This window comes from Neopsephotus bourkii, unplaced genomic scaffold (genome assembly GCF_033783945.1).
Source record: "Neopsephotus bourkii isolate Nb327-2 ecotype Australia unplaced genomic scaffold, CSIRO-AGI_Nbou_v1 NB_1598, whole genome shotgun sequence".
Taxonomy (NCBI): domain Eukaryota; kingdom Metazoa; phylum Chordata; class Aves; order Psittaciformes; family Psittacidae; genus Neopsephotus; species Neopsephotus bourkii.
This window is the reverse complement of record NW_026902074.1, coordinates 567326-580146: the sequence shown is the minus strand read 5'-3', so window position 1 is coordinate 580146 and position 12821 is coordinate 567326. Positions and strand designations below refer to the sequence as shown.

Sequence of the window (12821 nt, the reverse complement as noted above, 5' to 3'; positions counted from 1 at the left end):
TAAGTAGTTCTTTCTGCTTTTGGCACATGGGTTAAATCTGAGCTTTCAAATGTACTAAGATCACCAGCCAAGAAGCTTCATAAATTAAAGCTGCCCATGTAAGTAAATCAGTGCACAGAGAGTAACAAAGAAGATTTACCTGAACTAGGAAACAACTACTACTATGATTTACGTACTAAGGACATCAACAGACCAGTTCCATTTACTGTCTTTGTTGGCTTGTCTCCTTTTGGATTTAAGTGGAATGGAATCTGTGTGACAATAAACCAAGTCAGATTACATATCTAGTCTTATTCTTACAAAGTTCTGTCTAAATGATATTTTAGGTGATTCTTTTTAGTATAGAAACAATCTGTGATAAAATTTGATTTCAAATTTCTGGACATAATTCCATGAATTGGGAGATTAAAGTATGTGTTTTTCCCTTTAGAGACAGTCAGTTAAAGTCCAAGCTTTTGTACCTGCAGGATAGTTAAGCAATAAAAATGATTTCTCGATCCAGGATGTTGGTTTAGATTTTTGAAAAAGTAAAATGAACGTAAGAGAACAACAGAGCTGTTTAAGCATGATGTTTTTTTACTGCCAGTCTTCATGGACTGCAAACCCCAGAACTCCTTATAACAATGAAAGCGGAATTCAGATCTTTGCTTAGTACTGATTCCAGTTTCTAATGCAGGCTCTAGCTCTTAACATTTGGAGGAAAATGAAACTGGGTGGTTGCTTTGGACTTACTCTGACATACCTAACATAGATATCATCTGTGGTAACTTGGATCTGTTTTTCAGAGCCCAAGGAAAGCAAAGGACTTTAAAGGGAACTTCATACAAGTCAGTATGAAGGGAAAGCGAGCATTTCTCTAAAAAAGTAATTCACTGGTATAGTAATTATGTAGATTCCTCACTGCAGTTATTCAAGTTGTTTACTGGCAGTAACCACACTGTCCTGTGAACTAGATTAAACTTCTAGCTTCTGTGCTTATCCTTGTACTTCTGTGCTCTTCTCTTCTGAACCACAAATAAACCACATAATTTTACAGCACACTAAAATTGGAAGGCTTTCAGGAAGAAAGACTAATTTTAGTTGAGATCCCTGACTTTCTCTTTGGATAAGGTGAAAATTAGAGGCTTTCTAACTTAAACATTTTGTCATTCCATTACAAAAAGTTTATTTAGTTTTATTTATTACATTACTAATGCACATTCTTGTTCTCAATTAAATTATTATAATAAGTGTTTCTCTCTGATGCATGAACATCTCCTAGATTATAGGATTTCAAGGCCTTAGCCTTTCCATAATATAATTCAGTATGTTTCCACTCCTTTTGATACTTTGCAGTTTATTACTAATCTGACTTTAGGCTTAAAAGAATTGGAGCAAGTATAGTTGCCTTGATTTGTAAAGTAAAGCAAAATAAAATTCAGTGTTCTGACTGTCAGTGAGTAATTGCAGTTTTCTGTAACTGACATTGAGAGTGGGGTGAACTCAATGCTGTTTATCAGGATGGATGTGAAAGTTACCATGGTACCTTCTGAGGAAGGTGCTAAGTGCAGGGTGGGAACAATTATATCTGAGCCATTACTTATATTGGTACCCAGAAGGGAATCCCACAGTTTATGGTATCAAGCTGAACAGCAGCACCTGGAATGGATTTAGGTTAAGACAGACCTGAAAGAAACAAGTAGCAAGAGAGTGAACAGTGGGAAAGGGAGGCTGGAAACTGGAAGGAGCTGGAAATCACTCACTAAAACCCTGCAATTCTTTACAGTTAGACCATTTTATTTATTTAGATGGCTGGATCTTCTGCTGACCTCAGTAAATCTGCTCTGTAGTAAACTCAGAGGCTACAACGTGCTAGCACAGATGAAGCCCACCTAGACTTGTACAATAACATGAAAGATTACACGGTAAGAAGCCATGAAGCATATGCAAAACTTCTGATTCTTTTCAGATTTTTTGGCACATTTAAAACAAATTATTGACAAAGCTGCAAAGAACTTCCTTTGTTTGAGATCCAGCAAATGTAAGAACTGCACAAGGTGTGAACGATAGTTCCTTTTTCATCTTGCTTTTTGGGGATAAACAGTATCGGAAGAAAACTGTGTGGTGTGCAAATTTAAAAAGCTGCATTTAACTGTTAACCATTAAATTCATAATTGTTAAACTGAAGGAACACAAACAGTTTTATTTTTGTAATGGAAAAGAAGACAATTTACTATCTCTCAGCCTAGCCTTCCCAAAATACTGATGTTACAAATAAGGTCATTGTTCTGCATTGTGAATCACTGCCAACTGTGGGCTAAAAAACATCTGTCTGAAATAAAGCTTAACTGTCAGCTCCATTCCATACAACTCAGCTTTCCCCACAGTCAACCTCTCATTTACTTCTGTGAGGAATATTTCTTAACCTGCAAACTTTCTTATTGTAGTAATGATGTACAACTAGTCTTGTGGACTTCTGTAGCAGACTAAGAAATCTTTACCCAGTCAATATGCGTTTCTGTTAACCTACATGTGCAGCGTTCAAAAGTTAGGCCTTTTCTCATACTACTATCTTCTGTGGGTATTTTATTATATTTGTATTTTATCTTTTTCAGTTTTGATCCTCCTTTCATGAGGTCAGAGGCTCCTTAAGGCATCCAAAAGGTACTTTCATCTTTCATAAGCATATCCTCTCCATGAAAGGTAAATCTGTGGTGCTTAAACAAAACTATTAAAAAAGTTAAAGGACAATATTAATATAGCAGAAAGACTAATGAGGCTCCCTTTGTTAGCACTACAGGTTTCTGATACATTAACCAAGGCATGTGTTCCAAGAGCATTTGGTTATTTTTAGATCTTTGTCAACATTTTTAATAAAAACTTTTAACTGAAGAGGGAGTAATGAGAATAAACCTGCTAAAAATTCACATTTGTCCTGATGATGATAAACATTCTGTGCAGATGCAAACCTTTTTGTTGTTTCAGCTGCATTTTAAGCTTTTAAAGACAACTTCATAGTGTGTGCCATTTTTTTCATGCAGAACAGTTTTAAAAATTAAACTGGTTTAAATTCTGGCCTCATATATAGCAGTACAAATTCCAGTAAAGTCCACTAAATTCTGCAGAATGTGGCATAGAGACAGTAATGAGTAAAAGTTCAGATGGATATTATTTAACCATTGAAGTCTTGCCTACTACCAGGTATTTAGGAGGAGGAGGATCTGTTCCTGTTACTAGAGTAATTATGTAATTAGGAAAAAAGCAAATCATGTGGTAGCATTTTAGACCATGGAGGACATATGCCTCCATTTTAGAGAATACTAAACATAGTATGAAACTCAAATCCTCATTTTTAAAACTTACTGTAAACAAATCTAAGCAGTAGGCCTAATCTCTGAATCTCTATCTGGAAATTATGTTCACACCAGCAGAAAATTTGAATCAAAGGTGAACTACTGCTCTGAGTTCAGCTATACAGAGAATTAATTCAGCTAACAGGTACACAGAAAGTGTGAAATCTTCGTGGCAATAAACAAGACATATGTGCGATAAAGCTGGGAGAATACTGCAAAAAAACCGTGACAGTCCACTCAAACACTTGCTCATGAAAGCCCTGTTACAGTCTAACAAAGGTGGTTTTAAGTAACTTATGCACAATATTTTGTGTTTTCAGTTCTCTAACAGGCAGTCACTGACTGAACTTTTATGAAAGTTGAGTCCTGTAGCAATAAAGCAGATACGTATGTATGATTTCTTGTCACTTTCTTAATATGCCTACATAATTATCCTGCATTTTTCTTGGTCACCCATGTCAAAACCAGTAGGAAAGAAAGAGGATAGAAACAGCTAGGGAAACAGAATGACCACTAGAAAAGCTAATAGTGGAAGACTGGACTGAAATAAGACTAAGGGAGAAGAAAGACTGAAATAATTATCTGCTTATACTTTGATACCTGTGAGTTTATGACTTAATACCTAAAGTAACCAACAAGCTGTTTAGCGCTAAATGCTCTTTTTCGCAAGCTTTACTTGAAGAGATTACAGAACAAGGTGTATCTATAGTGGTCAAGCAGTTCCTAACAAGGGCCTTCATCCAGGTTTGCTGTATTGAAAGTACACAAGAGGAAGCAGAAAGGAGCACGCTGTATGTAAAGTACCTTAGCGGTCCAGCTTTCTTTGAAGTCATTTGGAAAAATCCCCCTTGGGTCAGAAACCAAGTACTTTGGTATTTTCCATTCAGATCATGAAAGAGAGACATACACCATGAAGCAAAACACAATTTTGATGATGGAATTGTTCTCTTTCTATCACTTAATATCTTACTATTACTTAGTCCCAAGAAGGGAGAAAAAAACCCCTCCAACAATTACTGAGTCAGTTCCACACCTTTTTACCACATCTGATTCAGTCTAACTGCATTCCTAATTGCATTCTTGCTGGCAACAGAGGTCATCTTCCAGTGTTGCTACTTGTTCTGTAATCTTTCTTCTCAGTCTGTACCAGTTATCCCATTTAATACAGCCTGATCCACATTACAAGGACAGATTATTTTTCTAATTATCAGAGCTTTATTTTTACTATTTTCTTGCAATAGCTGACTCCTGCCTCCAAAAGTAGCAGGCTACCTTGAGTACTACCCAGCAGGCGATGACTGATGACTTCAGTGCTAAGGACTGTGCTCTGAATTTTATCTGAATTGCTTCATGCTGCAATTTTTTGCACGTTATGATTACAGGCCTAACTCTGTGAAAGCTGTTCAGCTCTACAGGAAGCTACTGTCCTTCATAGTTGTTTTTTACTTCAGCTGACTTGACATAAAAATGTTAGTATAATTTTGCTTCCTAAGAAGATATGGTTGTTTTTTTGTTTACTTGTCTGGCACATGAAGAAAAATTACAGTAAGCCAAGAAATGGTAATGGGAAGAGGGAAACTTGTATCTCATTTTAAAGATGGGAACGCACATGAGAAGACAGACCAAGTGGTTTTAACTTTATTTTGCTCTCCTGGTCTTGCAGGGGTTTGATTCAAGGTTGTAAAATCATCCTGCAGGGACAGAACTATATTTACAGGCTTTCATTTTTAACCATCAGAACTTTCACATCCTCTTCTATCATTCCTGCCAGCAGTAGCCAGCACAGTTTCCAGCAGTCTAGCTACTATAACATGTCTCAACATAAGCTGAAAACTCACCCAAGAAGCAACTTACTGATCTCCATAATCCTGCAGCAAGAATGCTTCTGAAACTTGAGTCAGCTGCTTGAAGTTAGAGCTGAGCCCAGGACAATTGGCTAGATCTATGCTATACTGCAGTGACTGGGATGTATTATACCCGAAGGATTCGCTGTGGGAGAGAATAACTTAGCTGGCTAAGAGTAACATGCCTGGTCACATTTTACACAATAAAATTCAACAGGATGTTTTTAAAGGCTGTTGTAAATAGAGTAGCACCCCTAATTTTTTGGAAAGAGCTTCCTAGCGACAGGAGATAAGACAAAGTAAACAAGAAACTAAACTACTGGAGTGAGCATTGCCAAAATAAAACATTTCCCTGCCAATTAGTAGGAAGTTCAATCGTATACACTCAGAGCCTAGAAGATTAGATCTCAATTAATTCAGCTAAAAGTTCCCATATGAGAAAGTCCTACAGTTTGAATAGAAATTAAATTGATATTAAATTTATGGAAATTATTTTGCACAGCTGAAAAAATCAAAGAAATGAATTTAAGACCAAACAAAATCAGAAAAAAATGCCACTGCATTTACTGACTTTATTATCTTGACTGACTTTATTCTAGCTCTAGAATGCAAATGAGTAGCATTTATAGCTTCTAAAAAATTAAAGGTTTAAGGTCACACCAGGAAAGAAAAGCTGCTTTTTGAGATACACAGTGCAGACCTGCCAAAAACTTAGGTCTTCTGCCAGTAGTGGTAAGAGCCTGTTTTCTATATAAGCACTGAAATGGTTAGTATTAACAGCTGCAGCTAAAGCCTGTGGCCAGCAATACCAGCTTCCTCTTGCAAAAGAAATAACCATGATAACTCTGTGGTACAGGCTGGCTAGTAGTAACTTTTAATTGGTGGCTTTTTTACTACTGAGGGTACAAATTCAGTCTGTTTTGAAGGGTTTGATGTGTTCTCTGATACATATTGGTAATCCAAGTAGCAAGTCTTACATACTGATGTCTAGATAAATATATACCTGCTCTTACGGAAGAATCACCAGAAGAGAAAACCTTCAAGGATCAAAATGCAGTCTTTGCTATGGCTTCAATTCACTTTATGACAAATGTGAATACAGGAACAGATGATCAAATTATTTGACTTAGAACCATTACGTTTTAATTGTTACGTAGAATACAATTCAGGTTACCCAAGCCCATTCTTCCTCCTTGTTTTCTTCAACAGTGATAACCAGAAAATGATGCAGCCTTGCATGCCAGAAAACATCACCTGATAATCCTTTCAATCCATATGATGGAATTGAAAGAATTTGTTTAGTTATTAGAGATTGTGTAGGAGGGGTTTACAGATATCAGGAGTCTGTTCAAAGGCCCCAAAGTGAGATGCAAAGCTCAGTCACTTTGCATTTGTAATTTTTCATGGGAAAATGAGAACTCTTTATAAAGCTGAAACTGTGCAAGCCTCTATGATCTGATCTTAAAGAACATAACCAGCAGAATTTTCTGCATCTGAAATGCAATGTGTCTGTGGAATTTCTGTCAGCAAGAATAGGTTGATTAGGGGATTAAGAAAAGCTCTTTACTATTAAGTGAACATAATTCCATTCTTCATGCACATCTGTGTGGAGTTAAAGTCCTCTTATTGCACTGTTTTTTTCTCACTGATGCTAGTTCCTGGGTCCTTTTTATGAGTTCTTCTGTGAATCAAACTGTTTTCTTCTTTTTACCTATGGAATTTCTTACTAGCTGTTAAGTAAGACTTCAGTTTCCCACATGCCTCACGGAAATACAGGCAAATGTGAAAACCATCTACTGGAAAAACCTCCATACTTTAGCAGGCCCAGAGGATTTAATAATCAGCATGAGATTTTCTTCCTTTCAATTATTCTTCTGTTTAAAACAGAAATCATATTAATACTAAACACATACACACAAAACCCCAGTTGCTTCTCTTTCTCAGTGTTTATTTTTTGAAGTCTTCCCGAATCATCTTTTGACTGTTGTTGCTGACTTCTTGGGCTAAGGCAGCACTTACTAGACTCAGCATTACTAGAGGGGCTTTGAAGATTTTTAAATCTTTTTTATTTTATTTTATCTTATTTTTTAACGGGGAGGAGCCAGTTTGGTTTTGCATCTTCTTGGGAGAGGTGGGGAGGGTGGGAGGAGAGAGGAGGTTTAAACAGAAAAAGCAGCAGAATGCACATAGCAAATTAAGGACTGATTGACTGACTCCCACATCTCTCCAGAAACATATCAGCTATTTGTTATGGTGTGAGAGGGAGGAAAAAACCTTCTGGTAGAAATTTTAAAATCAGAAAAAAATTTAAAAGTGCCATCCTTTCCTATAAGAAATATTATAATTTACCCCCTTCAGATTACTGCCTATGAGTGGAGTGTAACATGCTCCTCAAACTGAGGGTTGGCTGAACATTTCAAAGTAAACCAAATCCTGCTTCATTTCCACTTGCTGAAGCACTTAGGAGTTAGAAAGCTAGCTAAAGATATGGCCAATTGCAGGTTTGTTCAGCCTGTAAGTCATGGTGCATTGGACCAATATAGTACAGCTCTTACTCCTTTCCACACCTACCAGCATGATCCAGTGAGAAGTAACTACTTTCACACTGCCTGGCTAGCAGGATCTTGTCATTCATTCCCGATCCAAATTACATACAGAATAGCATTTTTTTTTAAACAGAAAGTAAACATGATGGAATAGGTGAAATTTAAAGCCTTGCGTCAGCTTGACATTCATCACTGGTCCCCAGTAGCTCTACACACAACATCTGCTTTGCTCATCAGCTGGCCCAGGGCCAGCACTGGCTGCTGCCAGTTAGAAAGGTGAAGTTCTTTAAGCAGGAGAGGATCAAGTGCTGTCCTTGGAAGAACTGAAAAAAATATTTTAAACCAAAATTAGCAGTAGGTGAAAAAAGAAAGTTCTGGCTGATCATCTGGGTCAGCTAGAATCTTAATTCAACAGACAAGTTAAATCAAGAGTTTAATCCATTTATTTAATGAAAAAAATGATCAGTGCAGTCAGAGTCAAGGTGACACATTCCACAAGAAAAGTGAAAGATGGAAGAGCAAGAAAAAGAAAGTATGATGTCTTCAAACCAATCTTGACAGCATTTCTTTTTGGAGTTTGAGCTTTCTGGACACAAACTATAAGTACTCTGAAAAAAAATAAAGGAATTACAGTAAAGAAACTGTCCATCTTAAAGCTCTGACACACCCTACAGAGCACCTTACACTTTGTGAGCATTCTAAGAACTAGTGATGTGGCTGAAGGCTACTACATTTAGGACCCCTAAGTGAAACAGTGGACCTTACTTTTTTCCATTCACTGGCTTTCATTGACTATACTGATTTCACTAGTCAAATACAGTGCAAGAAGGCATCATTAGTCCTTAATAAGGACCTCATGAATTTCAACCAAGCAAAGTGCAAGGTCCGACAGTTGGGTCTGGGCAACCCCAGGCACAGCTTCAGGTTGGGCAAAGAAGAGATTCAGAGCAGCCCTGCAGAGAAGTACCTGGGGGTGTTGGTTGATGAGAAACTTAACCTGAGCTGGCAGTGTGTGCTGGCAGGTCAGAAAGCCAACCGTATCCTGGGCTGCATCAAAAGGAGCGTGACCAGCAGGTCGAGGGAGGTGATCCTGCCCCTCTACTCTGCTCTTGAGAGACCTCACTTGGAGTATGGTGTGCAGTTCTGGTGTCCTCAACACAAAAAGGACATGGAACTATTTGAACAAGTCCAGAGGAGGGCCACGAGGATGATCAGGGGACTGGAACACCTCCCGTATGAAGACAGGCTGAGAAAGTTGTGGCTGTTCAGCCTGAAGAAGAGAAGGCTGTGTGAAGACCTCATAGCAGCCTTCTGGTATCTGAAGGGGACCTACAAGGCTGCTGGGGAGGGACTCTTCATCAGGGACTGGAGCAACAGGACAAGGGGTGATGGGTTAAAACTTAAAAGTTCAGGTTAGATACAAGGAAGAAGTTCTTTACTGTAAGTGTGGTGAGGCACTGGAATGGGTTGCCCAAAGCAGCTGTGAATGTTCCATCCCTGGTGGTGTTCAAGGCCAGGTTGGATGGAGTCTTGGGTGTCATGCTTCAGTGCAAGGTGTCCCTGCCCATGGCGGGGGGGTTGGAATTAGATGATCTTAGGGTCCTTTCCAACCCTAACTATTCTGTGATTCTATGATAATAAGAATTCTCCCTACAGTATATCAGACAGAAAGAGAGAACTTCCATAAGAAGTAGCATGGATGGGAAATACCTACAAGTGTTCAATGATCAGATTCACATTGTTTTAAATTAAGAGTGATACAAGTTACATTACTTGTGGATGAATTTTCTGAATCACATTGATACCATATGTTTTCCAATGCCTGATGCTAAGCACTTAACATGTTTCTTAGCTCATAAGTGATAAATTTATAGAATGTAAAACCCAGCCTCTTAGACAATGGTAAAACCCAATTTGTGTTCTCTAAAGAAATAACGTAGATACAAGCTAAGCTGAAGTGCAGTAACTCTTAATTGCAATCTGAGAATGCACTGAGATAGACCAATAAGTATGCAGAGAGCTTTAATGATGACAGATGCTTGGTACAGGAACCAGGAACAGCACATCTAGAGTTAAATACACATCTTCTACTTCTGTATTTGGGATTAAACTCTTCTTGACAATTCCCTTTAGCTTATTATTACTGAAACTAGATATGATATTTTTAAATTCCAAGCAAACATAAACAGCCTTTTTTAAAAAAAGAAAAGAGATGGTTTTATACTGTAAGATAATGGCTGCCAGCTAACAGAAGTTTAAAGCATATCTGAAAACAGTACTATACGAAGTAATCTTAATACTGCAACTTACCTCTTCCCTATGATTCTTTATTGGCATACAGAGAATACTCTGAGTCTTATACCCTGTGATCTGGTCAACTTCTGCATTGAATCTTGGATCCTGGTACAAGAAAAAGAAAAAAAAGTATTATTTGACTACTTGCCTATAGACCAGGTCTTATTCTTTCCTAGTTTAAAGGTTAAGAAAAGTACAATATTTGACGTAAATGTTACCCAGGATAACAAAGGTTCCCTTACTAGCCAATAATTATATAAAGTTGTTACTATCAGTGTGTTAAAACAACAACAAAAAAGCATGTATGTAGAACATGATTTCCTGTGGATAAATGTAACAGCCAGAAAGAACTCGAAAAAAAACTCCAAAACACTCAAACCCTAGGAGGAGCCTTTTTCAAGCCATAGTAAATGCATACATGGACTAAACATCCCTGGTATAGCTTTTATAATCAAAAAATAAATTACAGAAATACACTGAAATACATAAGTCCATAAAGGAACAAGGTTTCATGAAGGTGGTTAGTGTTTTTCCTTTTACCAGAGAGCGCTTGTTTCATTTTTTTAGTGGAAAATTGTTATAAAATTCAGATTTTTTTTTTTTTGTTTTAATAATAAAATAAACCAGACTGTTTTTAAAGCTGCTGTTCTGTCTCTGGTGAATAATTTCAAGTTGAGCATGATGGACCCAATTCAAATCTTTGTCCAAAGATAAAAATGCAAATACTGGTGTGCATTTAGCAGGTTCAAATGGGGCTGATATCTGACTGGGAATGTCAAACTTATATAATTTATTTTGATGTTAGCTATTCATAGCTACATATTTCTGTATAAACATGTATCTATTATACACACATTCTAACCAAAAGCATGGTATCAGGCTTGCATCTTGACTGGTTTAAGTCACTATAACTCCAAATACATGTACTAAAATGGCAATATCACAACAGCTGATAATATGGCTTTTTCTTTTTTCAAGAATTGTTCAAGATAAATTTTCTTGGTTTACCTCATAGGCATTCTTGATGTTCAGAGGTTGGCCTATAGCTGCCACATGCCCAACAATGCCCTTGTTCCAATCCAGACGAATGCAGCTGTTGGAAGCTTCTTCCAGGGTAGAGCCTTCTGCCACATCAAACAGTCGGCTTACAAGAAACTTCTCATTAGAGCTGTCCTCACAGACCAAGAAGAGGGAATAGCGATCAGCTGCTATAAGCTCATGAATATGTAGGAAAATTTTATGGCACAGCGCTGTGACATCTAAGTGACTAGAAATATCTTTCACAAGTTCTAATAATCTTGAGCACTGATCCCCTGCACTGGTCTCAATTCTTGGAGATTGCAGAGGCATCTGTTCTTTCTTTTCAGAGCCAGAGAGGAAAGTCACTGCTCCTACTGAGTCCTTGACAAAAATCGGCCTTAAGGGTCTGTCAAATTCAGAAGCAGATATTTTCCTCACTGGGGCCCCAGGATTGGTGGTCTCAGCACAGACAGGCTGGTGACAAGCACAGAATTCACTCTGGGACTTGGTTCCTTCCTTGCAGGTTGGGATGGTGTGAACTCTTTCAGCAAACCATACATTAACCATTTCTCTGTAAAACGAAAATAAAAACATAGTGAATGATGCAAGTTAAAAGTACTCAGGGACTAATATGTATTTGAAGAGGACACTGCAAAGATAGTAATTTTAGACCTTTTCATACAGTGGACATGAGTGCACCTTTAGTGTTCCCCTATATCAATATTGTCATACTTTACACAGCACTTAGCCTAGATTAAGCGGTAATGGCTTATGCCCCATAAAAAGGAAGTTATTTCTGCCTAAAGGAAACAGCTGAACAGGCAGAGGAAGACTCCTTACACTGTGGCTGTCAGGATATACATTGGAAGTTTACACTGTGATTTTGCACTTGAAAAGTTCTGGTCCATACCATTGCTAAGATTTGGATTTCTGTGTACAATGAATATATATTTATAAGAAGACAAAACTTGCTGGTTTAATTCTGGTTTTCTAGGCCATTCCTAACTTTTAAAAAGTCAATTTTGAACCTTAATTGTCTCTGTCAAATCACCTGCAGCCCCTGCTATTTTTATATCACCTATACACTATTTTTATGTTAACTTCCTCTGCTTTCTCAGGGTTAATGAAAAATGCTGGTTTGACTCAAAGCACAAAGTTTTGCTTGAAAACTGTCAGGCAGGAATATGAATATTTCTAATTCACCCCCCCTCAAAATAATGAAAAGACAGGCTGTTTTCATGCATCTCTCCTCTTTGCTTTCCTTGCAGATGGAACTCATGCCTCACTCAACCCAAAATACTGAGTACCCACAAAATTACACTTTTGAAGAGTTTGACACTGAACTTTAGTTTTTAACTAAACCCTAGTATTTCTTAAATTAACTTAGCACTAGAATGCCAACCCTAATAGTATGCTCATCATAATAACCAAGTACAGCATATGTTGAATTATTCATAAGCACATCTCATCAATAACATGAGTACACTTTTTTCTTATCACCATAATATTTTCTTGTCAAAAATCTGTTGGGGTTTTTTTTGTTTGTTTGGGGGTTGTTTTTTGGATAGTTTTGTTTTGGTGGTGATGGTTTTTGTTTTCTTCGGTTTTGTTTGTTTGTTTAATAAAGGGCTTTTTATTTCATTTACTCGTTGTCAAGGATTTGTCAGAGCAACCAACCAACTCTCAGAAGAAATGTTTGTTTTCTGAATTACATAATGTATGGGCCTATGAACAGCAAAAATCGTATTAAAAGTCTTATAATTTGGAAAACTTTATGGTGGCCA

At 37.4% G+C, this 12821-nt stretch overlaps 1 protein-coding gene across 6 annotated transcripts in view; it reads right to left on the bottom strand.

Moving 5' to 3' along the window:
- Window positions 1-12821, bottom strand: part of PDE5A (phosphodiesterase 5A) — a 53571-nt gene that overhangs the window by 29335 nt on the left and 11415 nt on the right. For all 6 annotated transcript variants that reach the window (XM_061372125.1, XM_061372127.1, XM_061372130.1 and 3 more), the window contains 2 exons: window positions 11026-11608; window positions 10033-10122 (listed from right to left, as the gene is read on the bottom strand). In XM_061372125.1, coding sequence (XP_061228109.1) covers window positions 10033-10122; window positions 11026-11608 — 673 coding nt within the window. The remainder of the gene's footprint in view (window positions 1-10032; window positions 10123-11025; window positions 11609-12821) is intronic.